The sequence below is a fragment of the Mesoplodon mirus genome (assembly GCF_964341445.2).
Source record: "Mesoplodon mirus genome assembly, chromosome: 12".
Classification (NCBI taxonomy): Eukaryota; Metazoa; Chordata; class Mammalia; order Artiodactyla; family Ziphiidae; genus Mesoplodon; species Mesoplodon mirus.
Genome location: NC_138988.1, coordinates 30,759,076 through 30,780,694, shown reverse-complemented (window position 1 = coordinate 30,780,694; position 21,619 = coordinate 30,759,076). Strand labels below are relative to the sequence as shown.

Here is a 21,619-nt window from a genome sequence, read left to right as displayed (position 1 = left end):
ATTATTAGAGAAATGCAAACCAAAACTACAATGAGGTATCCCCTCACACCAGTTAGAATGGGAATCATCAGAAAATCTACAAACAACAAATGCTGGAGAGAGTGTGGAGAAAAGGGAACCCTCTTGCACTGTTGGTGGGAATGTAAATTGATACAGCCACTATGGAGAACAGTATGGAGCTTCCTTAAAAAAGTAAAAATAGAATTACCATATGACCCAGCAATCCCACTACTGGGCATTACCCAGAGAAAACCATAATTCAAAAAGCCACATGCAACGCAATGTTCATTGCAGCACTATTTACAATAGCCAGGACATGGAAGCAACCTAAATGCCCATCGACAGACGAATGGATAAAGAAGATGTGGTACATATATACAATGGAATATTACTCAGCCATAAAAAGGAACGAAACTGGGTCATTTGTTGAGATGTGGATGGATCTAGAGACTGTCATACAGAGTGAAGTAAGTCAGAAAGAGAAAAACAAATATCGTATATTAACACATGCATGTGGAATGTAGAAAAATGGTACAGATGAACCGGTTTGCAGGGCAGGAGTTGAGACAGAGATGTAGAGAACAAACGTATGGACATCAAGGGGGGGAAAGCCGTGGGGGGGGTGGGGATGGTGGTGTGATGAATTGGGGGATTGGGATTGACATGTATACACTGATGTGTATAAAATTGTTGAATAATAAGAACCTGCTGTATAAAAAAAGAAATAAAATACAATTAAAAAATTTTAAAAATAGACAATAGAAAATGTCAGTCAAACTAAGAGCTGGTTCTTTGAAAAGATAAACAAAATTGACAAACCTTTAGCTAAACTCACTAAGAAAAAAAGACAGAAGGCTGTGATAAATAAAATCAGAAATGAAAGAGGATAAATAAGATATACCACAGAAAGACAAAGGATTATAAGAGAATATTATGAACAACAAATTAGACATATTATGCCGACAAATTAGACAACCTAAGAAATGGACAAACTCTTAGATTCATACAACCTTCCAAGACTGAATCATGGAGAAACAGAAAATCTGAATAGACTGATCACTAATAAAAAGACTGAAACATTAATCAAAAACCTCCCCAAAAGAAAAGTTCAGGACGAGATGGCTTCACACGTGAACTCTGTCAAATATTCAAAGAAGATTTAATACCTATCCTTTTCAAACTCTTCAAAAAATTAAAGAGGAAGGAATGATTCCTAACTCATTTTACGAAGCCAACATTACACTTATGCCAAAACCAGACAAACTCAACACAAAAAAAGAAAATTACAGACCAATATCTTTGATGAACATAGATGCAAAAATTGTCAACAAAATATTAGCCAACCAAATACAGCAATACGTTAAAAGGACCATATTCCATGATAAAGTGGGGCTTATTCCAGGGATGCAAACATGGCTCAACATTCACAAGTAAATAAATGGGATATAGCACAATAAAACAAAGGATAAAAAGCATATGATCATCTCAGTAGATGCAGAAAAAGCATTTGACCAGATTCAACACCCACTTCTGATAAAAACTCTCAATAAAATAGGTATAGAAAGAACGTACTTCAACATAATACAAGTCATATATGACAAACTCACAGCTAACATCACACTCAATGGTGAAAAACTGAAAGCTATCCCTCTAAAATCAGGAAAAAGACAAGGATGCCCACTCTCACCACTCTTATTCAACACAGTATTGGAAGTCCTAGCCAGAGCAATTAGGCAATAAAAAGAGAGAAAAGGCATTCCAGTTAGAAAGGAAGAAGTCAAACTGTCACTATTTGCAGATGACATGATTTTATATAGAGAGAATCCTTAAGACTCCACCAAAAAAACATTAGAAATAATAAACAAATACGGTATAGTTGCAGGGTACAAAATCAGCATACAAAAAAATCTGTTGCATTTCTGTATGCTAACAATGAGCTATAAAAAAGAAAAATTAAGAAAACAATCCCACTGACAATCACAACAAAAAGAATAAAATACCTAGGAATAAATTTAAACAAGGAGGTGAAAGACCTGCAAACTATAAGACATTGTTGAAAGAAGTTGAAGACACAAATAAATGGAAAGATATTCCGTGCTCATGAATTGGCAGAATTAACATACGGACATTAAAATGTCCATATTACCTAAAGCAATCTACAGATTCAATGCAATCCCTATCAAAATCCCAAGGAATAAAAAATAAATAAAATAAAGAAATATTAGTTGATGGTAATGATGTATATGTCTATTATCTGCACTAGGTAATCCACTCTAACATGCTTAGAACATAACTGAACCAAAATTTTACACTGTAACACACACAGAATACTTAGGACATGACAAATTTTAAAAAAGCTTCAATGCTTAAAAAAAAGGAATGTAAGTGTGATTTGTTCTGCATAGCCTCATTTGTTCTCTAGTTTCTAAGGGCAGCTATGGGGGAACTGAAGGAAGAAAAGTACTTACACAGGAAGGAAAAAAATCAATCTGATGGACATGAATATAGCCACCTAACTAGCCTAGGGATTTATTCAACGACACTGTTTTACTGTTAACCTTCACTCATATCATTTATTATTTGGGGAACAGCTGCAAAGAGACCAGAAAGTGAATAGAATAATGATGTTTTTATGGCTCCTAATGTAGATTGTTATTGAAAATCTATCAATTTTACTGGCAAACCTTTGGCTCAAAAATAAGATCTTCATTTATAACTTGCAGGCAGTGATGACTCAAATTATGAGAAGTAACTGGGAAATAAAAAATAACTATCATGATAATTATCTTTCTCATTAAAAACATGAGGCATTCTGTAATCGTTGGGATGTGCAAGATACTCTTTAACATCTGCTGCTACTGAGCTAAAACACATTTAAACAGGAAAGAAAATACATTACTGAGTGTTACTCTTGTACTGTTGGTGGGAATGTAAATTGATACAGCCACTATGCAGAACAGTATGGAGGTTCCTTAAAAAGCTAAAAATAGAACTACCATACGACCCAGCAATCCCACTACTGGGCATATACCCTGAGGAAACCATAATTCAAAAAGAGACATGTACCACAATGTTCACTGCAGCTCTATTTACAATAGCCAGGACATGGAAGCAACCTAAGTGTCCATCGACAGATGAATGGATAAAGAAGATGTGGCACATATATACAGTGGACTATTACTCTGCCATAAAAAGATAAAAAATTGAGTTATTTGTAGGGAGGTAGATGGACCTGGAGTCTGTCATACGAGTGAAGTTAAGTCAGAAAGAGAAAAACAAATACCGTATGGTAACACATATGTGTGGAATCTAAAGAAAAAAAAAAGGTTATGAAGAACCTGTGGGCAGGACAGGAATAAAGATGCACATGTAGAGAATGGACTTGAGGACACAGGGAGGGGGAAGGGTAAGCTGGGACGAACTGAGAGAGTGGCATGGACTTATACGTACTACCAAAATAGATAGCTAGTGGGAAGCAGCCACATAGCACAGGGAGATCAGCTCGATACTTTGTGACCACCTAGAGGGGTGGGATAGGGAGGGTGGGAGGGAGACACAAGAGGGAGGAGCTATGGGGATATATGTATATGTATAGCTGATTCACTTTGTTATAAAGCAGAAACTAACACACCATTGTAAAGCAATTATACTCCAATAAAGATGTTAAAAAAAAAAGAAAATACATTACTGATCACCCAAATGATGAAAAATAGATACTGGTGCAAATGTGTGCAAAGTGGTACAGAACAGAATGCAGCAGGATGTATTGCCCACATATATAAACCAGAATGAAACCACTTACAGATACTTCAGGAATCGGTTTCAACTTCTCCCCTGAAATTTCCTGTAGAGAGATGTTGTATATTGAAGATGACACTTGATGGGTTGGTAGGTCCTTTGCTTTGATAACAGGACCTGGAATTTTTGGAGAGGATTCACTCCTTCTTCCAGGGGGAGAAAGGCATGGTGTAGGCACCAAACTCGTTTCAAGGTCTTTTTTATCTATCTGCTTCGCCAAGGAACTCTGGTTTTCTGATGCTCCTGCTTCTGTGTAGGAATTTTTTAGATATCCTTTACTTGTCCACCTCACAGTCTTCCCCAGCACGCTCTCTAATGTTAACTGAGTTAACCTTGGAGGACTAGTTGTTGGGCTGGTTGAACCCTGGACCCTGTGGTTACCCTACAAAGAGGAACAAAGTGAAATCATTTTGAGCTGAAACTTGTGGTGAATAAGTTACTGAGTACAAGTTCTTAACAAGTTCATGTATTCTCTGAATAAAGCAAAGTACACATACATATACTTATATATATATATATATATATATATATATATATATATATATATATACTATTTTATTCTGCAATAAAAAAAATAAACTAAAAACAGCGATGCAAACAGGCATAAATCATTTGCTAAGATGCCCTGCTATGTTTGCCTCTGGTCTTGGTAAAGCATGTTTTTTACCACTGAGTAACAAGAGTACATTTAGGAAATAGTTGCTCAAATATATTCATTCCAAAGAAAGTATGAAAAAGAAGAGGATCCATAAGAAGTTACCTAAAACTTAGGAATTGTATACTTTGGCTTCCTGATAAGCTAACTCCATGAGAGAAGAAAGAACTGGAACTTATAGCATTTACCTTATTTATGTAGGGAAATGCTACTTTTAAAACAAGCTGGTCTATCAAAGTATTTTTGCCTTATATTTTTGTACGAAAGTTTTACTGTTCAAGAGCAATAGATAATACAGCATGTTTTGTGAAATATTTTTCTTACATGAAAATTTCAATTATAGAAAGTATTTTTCCATAAGACATGAACCTCACCAAATATAATTATTTGGAAAGCTGAAAATAAAAGCTAGAAACATTTTACTAATGTACAGTTCTGGAATTATCCCTAAAAATTCTAATTTTTAAAATCTGAGAAAGGAGCAATTACAAACAAAAAAATCAATGGCCATGATGGTAAATAAGGAAAAAGAGAAACACAGTGTTATTTCAGTTGGTAGATATTTTTCTGCGATAAAACAATAAATTTAAAGAAAAAACGAATGTGATAATTGCTTATACTTGTCATGAGATTTTTCTAACTTGTCTTATCTGTTTAAATATATAATAAACAAACTTAGAACAGAAAAAAATCAACAAAAGCAGAGTACATTTAAAGACATTATTTGATGTCTGAGACTGTACTGTCTTACTTTCTGTTTCAGTAAGCTATTCCACTATCCTTTCATTTATAGCCATACAGAACCAAACATCTGGTTATTCCCCAAATTTGGCATTTTTAAATAAAATATTTGAATGACTGATTGAACTGTTCAGCTTCTTCCTGAATGTTCGGTCATCATACACCTCAAGATACAGATCACTATCTAAGGTGAAATTTCCATTTCAGTAGAAGTGAAGTATGTGTAACGGTGAGAGAGCCTGCTTTAGGTTGGGCACAAGACAAGAGAGGAATTTATCAAACCTTTTAATTAGAAGGGATCTATCTGTCTGTGTGTCTGTCATTGTTCTGCCTCTCTTCCTTTCTTCCTCATCGCGGGCTACATATTGCTCTATGTGCTGCAGATGCTAGGAATATAATGGTAGGCCAAAAGTTAATCCCTGCCATCCAGGGACTTTGTCCCAAAGACAAGGGGTCACTGAGTGATTTGATGGAGGAGAATGTCATGACGGCACAAAATAGAAGGTATGGGAATGAGTTCGTGTGGATATTGTTTGTGGTGTGTCTGAAGTGTCTGTGGAGATAGTAGTAAAGTAGTAAGGGAGGCCAATTAGGAGACTATTAAATTGGAATGATTAGAAATGCTGAGGTGACTTGCGTTAATTCAGTGGTGGTGATGATGGAGGCTGGACTGATTTGAGAGTTCTGTAGAAGGCAGAGTATGTTGTACTTAGTGACTCTGGAAAGCTTTTACATGGAGTCTGCAATTCTTAACCCTAGTCATGTTATGATTTTCTTTTCTTATGGAAAGCAGTTGGGATTATCAGACAACTGCGGTCTCAAGAAAGGTACACTTGGGTGTAAGAACCTCTCCTAAGAAACAGCTTGCCTATCTGTAGTAAAGAAAAAATTGCAGAGTGTCTAAGGATCTTTTACAAACATTTCTTCTTGGTATTCATTCTGGACCTTATTTTCTGTGTCTATGCTGGCTTGATCTTCTGATACGTATATTTCTTTATAAATGATGGAGAGATTTATTATTCAGAGTCCCAGATAGGGGAAAGAAAAGATGGTGATTGGGTGTCAATCCATGGGACCTTAGTTTATGTCCCAAGTGGAAAAATAAGAGAGAGAAGAATATTTCCGCCCTCGTGACAGAGGCCCGAGCTGCAGGCACTGCGCAACTCTCTTTGCTGTACATTTACTAAGTGAGCTTGTCCTTCACCACATCCTGGGAACCCCGAGGATGTTCACATGATTGAAGAACTCTGCCTTCAGGCAGAAAACTGGAAAGAGTGCAAGAGACCTGAAAAATGCCTAGTGTTCTGAATTACTAGGTAATGGAGTGGTGACTCTTGCAATTTTTGTTTCACACAGACGAAAAGAGAATAAAAGTTTAGCCAATTTTCTAAAGAAAGGTAAACAGAAAACAGAACAAACATCTTCCAGGCCTTGGTTTTAAGAAGGTACTGGTGGAACTAGGATAGATTTTTAAAAATTCAGTCTGGTTGCTAGACAGTGCTATATCTTCTCCAACTTAAAAAAAAAAATCCGGTTTAATTTCCTATAATTGTTATATACAATTGACAATGGGATTTCTGTGACCAGAATACCCTCTACTTATTCGTTTACATCATATTTTCACAGTAAAAAATAAGCACATGTACGGTGGATTTAAAACAGATTGCCCCTAAAAACAGGCTGGCTAAGGGGAAAAGGTATAATTATAACTCTTTGGACTAGAATCTCTGGATCACTCTGGGATTCCATTTTGTATATGACATAAGTAGAAATTAGGAGCTTTTACAATAAACATTAGTTCAATAAATAGTTATTAAGCTACTACTATGTGTAAGGCCTTTTCTAGGGACTATATAAGATACACAGGTAAGAAGAAAAAGGACACTGCCCTCGAGAGGCATAAAGTCTAATAGCAGAGAGACAGATACCTACAAAAGTAATAATTTCATAAGGTAGAAGGCAGTAAATTTCATTTAAAAGTTTCAGATGTACTATTATGAGGATTTAGAAGAATGCATGGACAGCCTGATGTTTGCTAGATCATTTAAAAAAGACTTTAAAAATCAATACATTTGATAAGAAGTGTATTTTTTCCACCTGTAAGTGGATCAGAGCACTTTTCTTCCTTCTGTAAGTTTACTCAGGTGTATTTCTTTTTGCTTGTCATGAGCAGTGACTATATACACAGAACTATTCATGAGTATGTACAGGGATATTCACCTCACATTTTCCTAAGATATACCCTGGTTTGGAGATGGGTCAAGAAATGGTCAGACTGAGCTGTGTTCCCTAATAGGTATTCATTCTCTTTGTAGTATTGCATCTCCACAGTAATATGTTTCTATGCTATTTTAAATATATGGAAAAGACAAATAACTGGAGAATCTGTACAGAGCACAAAAAGCTTGCCTATTTTGGCTGCCCCAGAACCACTAATTCTGGTCTATCCCAGATTTTGAAAGGGGAATTAGGATAAATGGGAAAGGCAAGACAATATACAAGACTAATAGGTTGATTTGAGTTGTGTCAGCTTCTACTTTCGAGAGGAAATAAGTGGAGAATAAAAAATAGTATAGTATTTACTAGTAGTGGTGCACTAGCAAAGCCTCCCTTTCTTTAGTAATGCTTCTGACTTACTAAAATAGATTATATAGGTATAGATGACGTTTGTTGCTTTCACATACATAACACGTGGGCTCGACATGTCTTTGTATTAATTTTATACTAAATAACGTATACATTTGTTACATGCATAAGAAGTTTACTATAATCTAATTGAAAAATAACCACTTTTCCCCCTTTGGTTTATCATTTAGCTACTGAAAACCTGCAGAGCAAGTGAATATAATTTGTCAGAGTAGTGAAGAATTTGTTATGCTGTTTTCATATTCCAATCATCTGTTCATCTGTTTCTCAGAAGAACAAATACAAAATGTTTTTGATTTAACTTAATATATATTTTTTAAAAGTCCGAATCTCTTGAACTGTTTGTCTTCTGGGCTCAGAAACATTTGTTTGTTAAATATTCAATCACGCCCAGTGCCAGGAAGATCAATAGATTTTGTCTGATTAACTGTAGCACAGCATATGTACGCTGAAGATGAGAATGATTTCCCCAAGGAGCCAGCACTTCCTCTGTTGAACTACGTTTCTTAAAAGGACATGCAGATGGGCACTTGGACAATAATTTTTGGATGTGCAAAACGAATAGCTCTTGCTGAGTTGTAATTTTAAAAAGATAATTTTAATGACTCAGGAGGGCCACCTACTTGGAGCAGGTGGGACCCAGGCTCTTTGTATTACAACTTTAATGTTGAGTGAGTCAGGATAGAACTCTGTTTTAGCCTTTGTAAAAAGTGGATGATCATGTTTATTTATATTTCAACTGATTTTTAATTCAGTCCACCCAGAAAAAAATCTACATAGCATTCTTAAAAGTTCTGAACAAAACACATCTGCAATATTCCACACACACTTTTGATGGCAGTTTTGAATTTGTAATTGAGATAGAGTAGCAGGAGTTTTACATTTGTCCAACGTTTTAGTGATTAAATGTGTGAACTGACAGAACCTTTTAGCTGAACAACAGCACTAGCAGACAATAGAGCCGATACAGGTATATACTTTGGTTGTCAACTAAAGAGCACAATTATTTGCACAAGTATAGCTAAAGATATTAGTCATAACAGAATAAAAAAATCATTTCTTCTTTGATGATAGCAAGATTGACCATTCAAATGTATCTTAAATGTTTTCACTAACAACTATCCCCAAGGAGTATTTCTAACTTCTGCCTCTTGAATTTAATAGGAAACTATTAAAATAATACCAAATAAAATGAAAGGAAGATGTGACTGTTTCTAACAAGTAACTAATTCGCAGCATGCTTGATATTACAAGGACTTGGGCAAATTACTTTTGTAAACATCTTTACCTGTAGCCAATGATGCCTCACAGACAAATCATAGCAGAAGCTACAGGGACTGTATTGGATAGGTAAACATCATCATGTGAGTATTTGGGGAAAACGATGAGACTCCTTTAATTGTTCAAGACAAAAACATATTTTCCTTATAAGTTAGACTTCATGCTCTTTAACTGATAAAACAAAGGTTTTTTGTGAAAATTCCTATCTATAACCAAGTATATACTTATCTGCAAATATTGATCTTTAAGCCAAAGTTGTATGACATTATTCTAAGGAGACAAGAGTTTTATAACCTTCTCTCCCTGCCTATAACAATGAAGGGCCAAGTTACAGGAACGAACTTTTTCAGGGAAGAAGAAAGCTTCAAAAGATAACAATAAAGATATGTAGGCGTGAACAGCCTAAAATAATTACTCACATAAAAATAAATATTAAATTTGCCTGGTAGGTTTAGAGAGTATGTTATGTTGTAATTCATGATATACAGAATTAAAAATGCAAGCAATACATTCAAAATAGAATTCTTCCATTTTTTTCAAACAAATTGACATTTAAAGTTTTTTAAAGGCTACACAGAAATATAACTGGCCTCATGTGGAGTAAATATCATTTCTATTGTGTGTATGTAAATGTGTGTGAGAATGTTATTTAGAATTGCTAGTCAAGCATGTAGGGGTGAGTGGAAAAAAACAATGAAATGAAATAGTTTACTGAGTGCTAAAAAAAAACCTTGAAAGCAACAATACCAGGAAAGCTGAGAGGAAGGACTAAAATGGTCCTTTTAATCTGCTGTTTGTAAATTTGTTTTACAGGTCTTAACAGAGTTAGATGAAGAGAAGATCTAGAAGCTACTAGCTAATTTGAACACTATAAGTAGTCAGTCCACATAATTCATGTTCAAATATGGAAAATTTTTTGGCTCATATGTTCTAGTTTGGACTGTTACGTAAGAAAAATTGCCTAGCTTTGCAACTATCTACTTTAGTATCTGATACATAGAGTTTGGAGAAAATGACTGTATTTCTAGAATCCACCAGAGGGCAGACAGCAGAAGCAAGAACTACAATCCTGCAGCCTGTGGAACAAAAACCACATTCACAGAAAGATAGACAAGATGAAAAGGCAGAGGGCTATGTACCAGATGAAGGAACAAGATAAAACCCCAGAAAAACAACTAAATGAAGTGGAGATGGGCAACCTTCCAGAAAAAGAATTCAGAATAATGATAGTGAAGATGATCCAGGACCTCGGAAAAAGAATGGAGGCAAAGATTGAGAAGATGCAAGAAATGTTTAACAAAGACCTAGAAGAATTAAAGAACAAACACCTAGAAGAATTAAAGAGCAAACAGAGATGAATAATACAATAACTGAAATGAAATGCAATCCCTATCAAATTACCAATGGCATTTTTTACAGAACTAGAACAAAAAAACTTAAAATCTGTATGGAGACACAAAAGACTTCGAATAGCCAAAGCTGTCTTGAGGGAAAAAAACAGAGCTAGAGGAATCAAGCTCCCGGGCTTCAGACTATACTCAAAGCCACAATAATCAAGACAATATGGTACTGGCACAAAAACAGAAATATAGATCAATGGAACAGGATAGAAAGCCCAGAGATAAACCCACGCACATATGGTCAACTAATGTATGACAAAGGAGGCGAGGATATACAATGGAGAAAAGACAGTCTCTTCAATAAGTGGTGCTGGGAAAACTGGACAGAATGAAATTAGAACACTCTCTAACACCATACACAAAAGTAAACTCAAAATGGATTAGAGACCTAAATGTAAGACCAGACACTATCAAACTCATAGAGGAAAACATAGGAAGAACACTCTTTGAGATAAATCACAGCAAGATGTTTTTTGATCCACCTCCTAGAGTAATGGAAATAAAAACAAATATAAACAAATGGGACCTAATGAAACTTAAAAGTTTTTGCACAGCAAAGGAAACTACAAACAAGATGAAAAGACAACCCTCAGAATGGGAGAAAATATTTGCACATGAATCAACAGACAAAGGATTGATCTCCAAAATATATAAACAGCTCAGGCAGCTCAATATCAAAAAAACAAACAATCCAATGCAAAAATGGGCAGAAGACCTAAATAGACATTTCTCCAAAGAAGATATACAGATGGCCAAGAGGCACATGAAAAGCTGCTCAACATCACTAATTATTAGAGAAATGCAACTCAGAACTACAATGAGGTATCACCTCACACCAGTTAGAATAGGCATCATTAGAAAATCTACAAACAACAAATGCTGGAGAGGGTGTGGAGAAAAGGGAACCCTCTTGAACTGCTGGTGGGAATGTAAATTGATACAGCCACTATGGAGAACAGTATGGAGGTTCCTTAAAAGACTAAAAATAGAATTACCATATGACCCAGCAATCCCACTACTGGGCATATACCCTGAGAAATCCATAATTCAAAAAGACACATGCACCCCAATGTTCACTGCAGCACTATTTACAATAGCCAGGACATGGAAGCAACCTAAATGCCCATTGACAGATGAACAGATAAAGAAGATGTGGTACATATATACAATGGAATATTACTCAGCCATAAAAAGGAATGAAATTGGGTCATTTGTTGAGATGTGGATGGATCTAGAGACTGTCATACAGAGTGAAGTAAGTCAGAAAGAGAAAAACAAATATCATATATTAATGCATTTATGTGGAACCTAGAAAGATGGTACATATGAACTGGTTTGCAGGGCAGAAATTGAGACACAGATGCAGAGAACAAATGTATGGACACCAAGGGGGGAAAGTGGTGGTGGTGGTGGTGGTGGTGGGATGAATTGGGAGATTGGTATTGACATGTATACACTAATATGTATAAAATGGATAACTAATAAGAACCTATTGTATACAAAAATAAATAAAAGAAAAATTAAAAAAAAAAAGAGTTAAGGAAATGTGCCCAAGTTCAGTTCCAGTTCATCTTGCTCGGCCATATGACCTTGAACAAGCTATGTCACTGTTCTGACCCTTACTCTGTTCATCTATAAAATGGTGTCACAAGTAGTAACTAATTCCCCTGTAGGCATATATAATGCTTTGCCTAATGGCACCAACTATTATTAAGTGTCCAATTATTATTAAGTCCTAATGGCACTAGCTATTATTAAGTGTCCTACTATTGTTAGGTCCAAATTCAGTATATTGATTCATAGAGCTCACAATAATTTCTATCAATATTTCTACATTTCTACGTCCAAATTACAACCAACCACACTGACATGGTAACTAGATGGCATTATGCTTCCACAGAAAAATCCTTATTTGGCTGTAGGGCCAAAACCTACAAAACAAAACAAATAAACAAAAAAAAAAAGGAAGCAAATGACTATATTTCTAGATAAAAAATTGAATTAGAGAAGTAATAAAATACTAATATAAAGCTAAGTATTTCAAATCACCAACCAGGTATATATACCCAAAGCCACATTGGGAATAATGGCATAAAATACAAAACAGAGATGATAATAGTAACATGCTTTTTTTTTTTTCTTTCAGAAGCTGCAATTGTATGAAAGGTACTCTGTTTTAACAGCTTTCCTAGATAATTCATTTTACGTGGTAGTCTTGATTTTATAACTCACCAGAAGATATATTTCCATAGTGTGCTTTTCAGATAAGAAGTACAAATTCAAAATTAATTGAGTACCAGGAAAATTAGTATATATGTCTGCCTAGGGAATAAAATATATAGCAAAGCCAAGACTAAGATGAGAATATGCAAAAAAAACCCATACTTTTAAGGCTCTCACACTGATGAAGATCTCAAATGTGAACTGATTATTAGGGACTTAAACTACAATCACTGAAACCTTATTTTAATTAGTCTTTACTGTCATATGTATATTTTTTCTCTATCATAATACCATGATTGTGCCTAGTTTTTTGCTTCTGAATACATCTAATTTCCCTTTAAAAATATTCAAATGGTCTAATACCAAGTAAAGTCTTTTAACTACAAGTTATAAACTTCAAGCATAATAAGTAATGCAATTATTACTCATTTGTCCACCATTATTTATAGCATGACATTGTTTTCCTTAGATATAATAGTGTTACTCTAACGATATAACATTCTACAATAATGCAACTAGGGACTTCCCATGTGGTCCAGTGGGTAAGACTCCAAGCTCCCAGTGCAGGGGGCCCGGTTCAACCCCTGGTCAGGGAACTAGATCCCACATGCATGCTGCAACTAAGAGTTCGTATGGCGCAACTAAAAAAAAGATCCCGCACACCGCAATGAAGATCCTGAGTGCCGCAACTAAGACCTGGTGCAGCCAAAATAAATAAATTAATTAAAAGAAAAGAAAAGAAAGGCAAGTTTAAAAATAAATAAATAAATAAAATAATGCAACAATAGTAAGAATGCCTAAATCAACTGATTTTTCTTCAAAGACTATATGTAAATATTTAAGATATGTAATCTGTAGATGGGTGGGATGGGGGGGTGGGAGGGAGGTCCAAGAGTGAGGGGATATATGTATACATAAAGCTGACACACTTCATTGTATAGCAGAAACTAACACAACATTGTAAAGCAATTATACTAAAAAAAAAATTAACAAAAAACCCCCCAAAAAACAAAAAACTAAGCATCCAGAACATGAAGACAGATTCACTGTATTTTGAGAGCAAAACAAAGGAAGTGTTTTGTAATTTTGACAAATTAAATTAAAACTTATTCTTAAAAAATAAATAAAATAAAATATGTAATCTAATTTCCCTTTGACATATAATAAATGGGAGAAATAATCCTACAGAAAAAGAATTTACAAAAAGCTCCCAAAAAACCAATTTGATAAAAAAGGGATCATTACAAATTCTAGAACTTGTTTAAATATAGCCTAGCACTTCTGTTAGTCATCTGTATTTTAGTTTGTATCTTGTTATTGCCTCTAACAGCAAACCTCAAAGCTTGCATAACATGGCAAGGCTTCTGCCCCCTCTCTGGCTGCCACTCTTAGTAGGCTCTGACTAAAGGTGGGCCAGGGCAGGTGTTAGCAATGATATCGTCCCACTACAGACGCAAGCCATATTCTGATGGTCTTGGCACAGGGGTGACCAGAGAGCTATGCCAATCAGAGCTTTGAAAAATGCATGATAAATTAATTTTCAATTTCATGTAGTTGGTAACAAGTACATGTCTGCACAATAAATATTGAAGGATGTCAGAAGTAGAGTAGCTAGTAGCAAAAGAAAGCTCATAAAGTGATAGCAAATTAAAATATTCAGAACTAGTATTCTTCATTTTCCCATAAAGCTCTATTGCTTCTTCTCAAGGCTCTCCCTTCATATAGGTGGAGAGGTAAGTTCCTCATGGGGTGTTATTTAAAGGGCTGTTTCTACATAATACTTCCCTCAAAGTTTTCCAGAGAACTATTATTTCCTACCTTCCATGACATCGCCCCTATCACAGTAATTCTTTTGAGTTAGGTAAGCTGTGCACATGGGAAGGGGATGGGCCTACCCCATTAACAAAATGGTATGATTTATCAGATTAGCCAATTAATACTGTATAAGAATTGACAGCTGGGTTGGGGGCAATACTAGATGCTGAAGACATATTCATTTTACAGTTTTATAGCTTAATTTTATGTAGGGTGAAAGGGATAAAGTTGTTCACAGCACATTTAAAATGTACTGTTTATGCATTTATGCATAAAGGGGTTTGTAGTAGGTTTATGTTTGGTATGACTGATAGTTTCATCACACTCAGAAGTAAGGAGGTTATAAAAAAGGATTTCCCCATGCACTTTGCTACAGAAACTCATTAAAAGTTGCAAAAAACCATAATTACTGCCTGAACAATCTCACCATATTCTCAACTGGCTCTGAAGGTAGGAGCTGTGGACTTAATCTATATCCCACTGTTGAAAGGGGTATTCTTAATCAGATACAGTTGTTAAAAAAAAGTTTTGTAAGCATACAAAAAAAGTTTTTCTGATTATTTCTATAATTTCTACATATAAATGATTTGTATAATTTCACTAAACCATAACTTAACTATAATCTGCTTTTAAGATAATTATTTTTTCTAGAAGATATAAATGCCTATTATTAAAGAACAATGCTAAAGGAATTTCACAAATTCATTTCATATGGGGAAAAAGAGTTATATTAAGTTTTTTTTATATTAAGTTTTAAATAAATGTTTCAGAACTACATTCAGTTTGATATTTAATTAGTTATTAAAAAACTTTTTATGAATTTACTGATTTATGAGATATAGTTGTATTCTAAATAACTGCAAACAGAAAACCTCCTGTAAGGCAAGTCCCAGAACTAATTCATGATTCATTACTTAAACTTTAATTGGCACAACTCTTGAAATTCTGGAACCATATGGAAAATAATGAGTCCTAATAGGTCTAAGGTTAAAAGATGGCAGGGGAGTTAGGAAGCCAGAAAAGTGTCAATTCAGAATGCTTAGCAACTGCAACACAATTTCCCCAGAGATCTAGAACAATGTGTTCTCAATATTTTACTGGACATGCTATCATATAACTAAACTGCATATTATTTCTCACTCTGTGAGGCAAAGATTAAAATGAAAAAAGAAAATCAAACCAAAAACTGGTTTCCATAATTAAAAATGAAAATGGCTGACTGTTAATAAAAAAGGCAGCAATTTAGAGTTACCATAACAATCTGAGGCAACTGTTGACTAACACTGCAATCTGCTGCATTTTTATAAATAGCAGTTGACTTCCCCTCTTTCATTTCAACTAGTTTTAGTGCTCAGTTGGAGACAATAAACTGTGCCTTAGAACTATTTCACTCATCAAGCAATGTACCTCTTCGGTGCTATCACCACCATAAAAATCATCCTCCAATTGGGTGTCTCTCCTTGTTACACTGGTATCCTCTTTTAGATCCAAAATAAATGGGCACCCCTCTGGGGACATATTCTGAGTCTTTCCATGAGGTGCTGATCGTGGTCTTGATGAAAAAGTGAAAATATCCTTTGGAACAATCTGGGTTTCCTCTGTCTGCTGGTCATGTTCATTTTTCTTGCTGGCTTCTAGCCACAGGTGTGAGGTGTTGCAGGAGTTTTCGTCCAGAAGTAGAGACTGCATGCTGGAGGCCAAATGGGGGTTGTGGTCATCATTTTCAGGAAATATCCACTCATCTGACATTTGCAAAAGATGACAAAAATTAGAGCAGTGTTCCATAAGTGTTATTTTAGGCAGGTAGTTAGGTTAACATCCCTTGTTGTTGAAACAGAGATTTATCAAATAATGCAAAAGCCAAGGAAGGCAATTTATCCACCATCTTGTAACCTGCTAAACATTTAACCCACAGATAGTGCTTATAGATACGGGCAACTCATTTGTACTTCCTCTCCATCTGAGTCGAAACACTGGCCAGGAAATTTGTAAGTCTGAAATAATTATCACCTGTCTTGCAGCAAGTTCTTTATAGCACAGCCTCATTAATTTGGTATTTCAGAGGGGGAAAATCTTCCAAATTTAAAAGGGTTTGAGTTACTAATTTCTTTTAATTTCAGGGGGACAGAGTACTTTACAAGCTCTTTAAACAAAGTATCTGGGCCTTGTTCAGATTATAAAACATGGAGGAGAGGAAAACCACGAAAAGGCTGACAGTCTTTCCCTCTCCATGCTACTCATCGGTATAGGACAATTCATAGATTAGACTGACTAGACTTGTCAATAGCAAATTCACAGAAATATTTGTTAATGTGACTGGTGAATTCTGCTGGTGAAAAGGACCTTTACGTTTAATTTTAATTTAATTTTAGGAGAGAATGTTTTGATATGAAAATCTTTTTGCACATTGTTTTCTTTAAAAATACTATATACTACAACTGAGATACATTTTTATCAAAACTTTAAAAAGTTTTAATCTTTATTCAACATTGAAACAGACTTTATAATTCTATGACCTGGAAAAAACAAAACTCTATAATAAACATTATTAAAAGCAGGCTTACTTTCTTCTTTAGAATGGCAGCAGGAAAAGCTGAGCATTTTCTCAACTTAGTCCTTTTTTTTTTTTAATTTATTTTTTGCTGCATTGTGTCAATGGTGAAAATCTTATAAGAATTCATGTTCTGCAGAACCACAATGTAGACGTGGTAATTTTACTCCTGACTCTTGAATTATATTATATTTATCATCACAAGAAGAGTAACCAAGAGCTAAGATATGCTCACTTGAAACTTGAAAGCTAACACTACAAAAGCAAAAGCAGAAAGCAAACAAAAAGACCTTTAATAAAAATTATATTGATGGCACAAATAAAATTGTATTCTTCTCAACTGTATTCACCTATTTCTTAACCTAAGGCTATGATTATATAACATAACTTGCCTATAAAAAGGGCAATAAATATACATTTCTTAGAGAAAATCTATTAGGGACAAGGCTTTCATATTTTCTGTAGGCAAATGGTCAATAACAGGTTGAATATATCAATACCCAATCTGACCACATACACAGAAAATGTGGAGGGTCCTGAGTCGGTGTTAGCTGTGGGCAGGTGAAATGAATAGATTCACTGGGTTGTCCTCTTTTGGACAGCAAACTTTTGCCCGGTGCTAAGCACCTAGTAGGTGCTTTGTGAACACAGTAGGTGCTTTAGTAAACCTTGAACACGATTATAAAAACCAATGTGTTGCATTACATACAAGGATACGTAAAGAAAATAGGAGGAAAAGATCCTGGGAATCTTCATTATGCAATTAAACAACTTGTATGACCTAGCACCAAACATATTATTAACTGTCAAAAAGTCAAAGTAAAAGAAGTGTTCTCACACCAAAAGAACTCTAATTATCTCACTACCACATGCTTCTTTGGAATTTGTAGTTTTACCTCAAGTATTTCCATATCAATTGTAATGAATAATTTGGTGTGTTTTCTTAGGAAAATATGTAAATTACTGTGTAATCACAATATTGCAGCAAACAAGATAAATGCAAGAATGATCACCTAAACATCTAATTAGTTTTTCTACACAGTCAGATTTATGCTAGAGACACTAATTGCGCCTAACATTTTAATGAAGGCTTCAACACTGCATAAATAAGACTGACAACCTACAAACGATTTTCATTTATTTTCCTTTTTCCCTAGCTCAAAAACAATTTGCCTTTGTAAAAGTACCACACACCTGCTAGGCAAGATATGTTGATGGGTTCAATGCTCTACACTCCAATCGTCTCCATTATAAAGAGGATTGGAGAAGTGCAACAATAGATAATCTTTGGGGAGGGTGACAATGTTATATGAAAACCTCAAAGTTTTAAACTTTCATTCTGAACAGGACCACTTGTGCATTAAAACATGAAAATAAAAATACTCCTTCATCCATTAAAGTCTGACATAAAATTGGGGTTAAAAAGAGATTGAAAAAAATGATATATTCTAGCAAGTGACTGCATCATGACTTTTCAAAATGACCGGGTTTGAAATATTTAACATATTTATATTTTATTAATCATTAGCAATTACGGTATAATAAAGATGCTAACCTGCTTGATCAGGAGGCTGGGGTGCTGGAGAGCTGGGGTTCAATGTCTCTGTTCTCTGTTGGGACACAGTGGTGAGGACAGTTGTTGCTTTATGTTCATTTCTGTTATTTCCTGAAGAAGTGCCTTTAATGGAATAAATATTTTCCTCTATATTACTTCTTTTGATATATATATACATTAATTTTTGAGGAATGGTACTGTGGTATACTTTTCTATTTGATTATTGAAAAGCAAGTAAGAGGTGACAATACAGATTATATGCAGTTTTTTTCTTTTTCAGGAGAGTATTTTAAGATGAAATCAGCTGCATTTTTGTAGAGGTTCATCTTAAAATTCCTTGATATTTGCATGGGGACATTTTAAATTTAAGTTTTACAATATGCAATAAAAGGAATTCCAAAACCCATGTAATTTTTAAAAGGTCCTATAGTTTTTACTTTGGTTCCATATAAAATGGAGTGTGTTTTCTTTAAATTACAATTTTTACTAAACTCAACTCTTTTAAATGAAATTCTTTCTTTCAGCACCTTAAGAAAAATGGATACAGGCATTATTGCAGAAGTAATTTTTCTATCTACTATTTTATAATAATAACATGAAACCTAGCAAGCAGAATTTTGGCCTACCAAGAAATCTACGTTTTTGAGAAATTATGCTAACAGATGTGTACATGATACATTCTGGGCTTGATTCAGGATAGACTAATGCATGTGTATACAAATCTATACATACATGCCTCAAATCTAATATTTTAAGCAATAACTATAATAGCCAACTATATTTCTCTAATGCTTTACTGGTTACAAAGAGTTGAAACTTTAACCTACATTACAGTAGATGGCAAGGAGTCCAAAAGGAGAGACAGCAAATGTAAAAAACAATCTAGAAAGGGCCCAATTTAAAAAGAGGAGAGATAAATGAAAAATGAAAAATTATGAGTTAAGTTCAATTTTAGTGAAGTCTGCAGGCAGGAACTTCTATCAAACTTGGGCCATTAAAAAAAATCAATAATTTAAGCTTATTCAGCCTTTGAGAGTAGAAGTAGGAAGTCCTTTATTTTTGTGGTACTGTCTATTTAATCCAACAAATATCTGTTAGGGCTCTAGAGCAATTCTTTTGTAAAAAATTTGATTTCCATAATCCTTGTAGAACAGATATTTATATTTTAAATGAATTGGTTCATAATCCCTGGAAATTTACAACCTGCAGAGAGAGATTCCATTGCTCTGAATAATATACAGATATAAGATAGTATTGAATTAGTACCATACCGCTGGGTGTCTCTGTCCTTTCTCTGCTGGTTCTTTTTAACTGTAATCTTCTCCTGTTATTATTCTTATCGGCTGATGGTTCTTGAGGGGGATGTGGATGCATAATATGCAGATTGGCTGGTACATTTTCATATCAAAGAACAAAAAGCCAGAACAGAAAGTACTATATAGTTTGAAATAACTCAGTAAATATAATTATAGCTATAATGAGAATGTTCACGAATCATTTTGACAAAATGTAAAGCTGTATAAAAAACACAACTTATTCCTTTATAGGAAATAGGTGTTTATTTCTATTCCAATATTAGAATTGTATCAGGCTTTCATTACCAAATGTAAAATAGAGAGCTGGTGGGAAGGAGCCGCATAGCACAGGGAGATCAGCTTGGTGCTTTGTGACCACCTAGAGGGGTGGGATAGGGAGGGTGGGAGGGAGACGCAAGAGGGAGGAGATATGGGGATATATGTATACGTATAGCTGATTCTCTTTGTTATACAGCAGAAACTAACACACCATTGTAAAGCAATTATACTCTAATAAAGGTGTTAAAGAAAAAACCAACTATTAATACATTTTATTCATGTAATATAACCATATAGAGAGCTACAAGTAATTAGGTTAATGTCAATCTTGCAACATGCTATATTAAAAAATATTTTAAAATGAAATTGACAGCCAATACAGAAAAATTATTTTTTCCTTTAAAAGATTTAAGTTTGATTCAACAAGAGCTTAGAGGGTAGTTTCCAAAAGAACCCTGCAGAACTGAGATCAATCTTGAAGAATTCTTAAGTGTAATTTAATTCTGTAACAATAATAACAATAATATTCAGAGCAGCATTTGATATTTCCTGAACATTTAAATTCTTGGCACAGTATGATGTGCTTGACTGGCTGTTCTCACTGAGCCCTCATACTGACCTCTGAGGCAGCTGTTGTTTCTTTCCACCACTAGTGCTAGTAGTAATTGTATCCCCGTTTACAGATGGGGAAACTGAGGCTCATAGGGTTTAAGAGACTTGATTAAGGTCTCACAGACAGTGGTAAAACTGGGACTGAGTATCTATGTTATTGATTTCCTTATCTCAGTTTTACACTCCATGGGAGACAGAGTCTCTAACAGTGATCGTTAATTTCTAAATCAAATCAAATGAACACAAATGCCTCCCCTTTTCAATGTTCACAAAAGTCAGACCAGTTAAAGTGGACAAACTGACAGGGAGTGGTAGGCCTTGGGTTCTGGTCTCAATTCTTTCCAGTGATTACGAATTGCAAATCACTTACTCTCTTAGCCCTGAACTCTCAATCTATAGAACGGGATAAAAGTTTTCTTCACCAACAGGGTTGTTTTTGTACCAATGAGAGAAAATAAAGAGCACTTTACAAATGGAAGAGATTAATTAAAAGGTAAAACTAAGAACACTTAAAATGTACATGGGGTTTCCAAGACATAGCAATAATAGGATACTATACTATTTTCTCACTGTTATCAGAAAGTAAAAATACAGGGTACTACAGCAATGTAAAATAACAGAATAAACAGAATGACAGGTTCCAGAAGATAATATATGGTATAAGAATTCTAAACATATTTCAATATCCACCACCATTTTCATTTTTAAATGATAATTCTCTGGACTTAAGATCTAGTCAAGAATATAACTATGGATTTATCTTAACAT

The 21,619-nt window shown here is 34.6% G+C and overlaps 1 protein-coding gene across 11 annotated transcripts in view; it reads right to left on the bottom strand.

Moving 5' to 3' along the window:
• Window positions 1-21,619, bottom strand: part of CFAP20DC (CFAP20 domain containing) — a 287,059-nt gene that overhangs the window by 91,961 nt on the left and 173,479 nt on the right. For 3 of the 11 annotated variants that reach the window (XM_082639696.1, XM_082639689.1, XM_082639693.1), the window contains 4 exons: window positions 19,937-20,053; window positions 18,666-18,788; window positions 15,967-16,301; window positions 3,803-4,180 (listed from right to left, as the gene is read on the bottom strand). In XM_082639696.1, the coding sequence (XP_082495822.1) occupies window positions 3,803-4,180; window positions 15,967-16,301; window positions 18,666-18,788; window positions 19,937-20,053 (953 nt within the window). Of the gene's footprint in view, window positions 1-3,802; window positions 4,181-15,966; window positions 16,302-18,665; window positions 18,789-19,936; window positions 20,054-21,619 lie in introns of those variants that run through there. The other 8 variants (XM_082639694.1, XM_082639695.1, XM_082639698.1 and 5 more) reach the window with 8 other exon arrangements.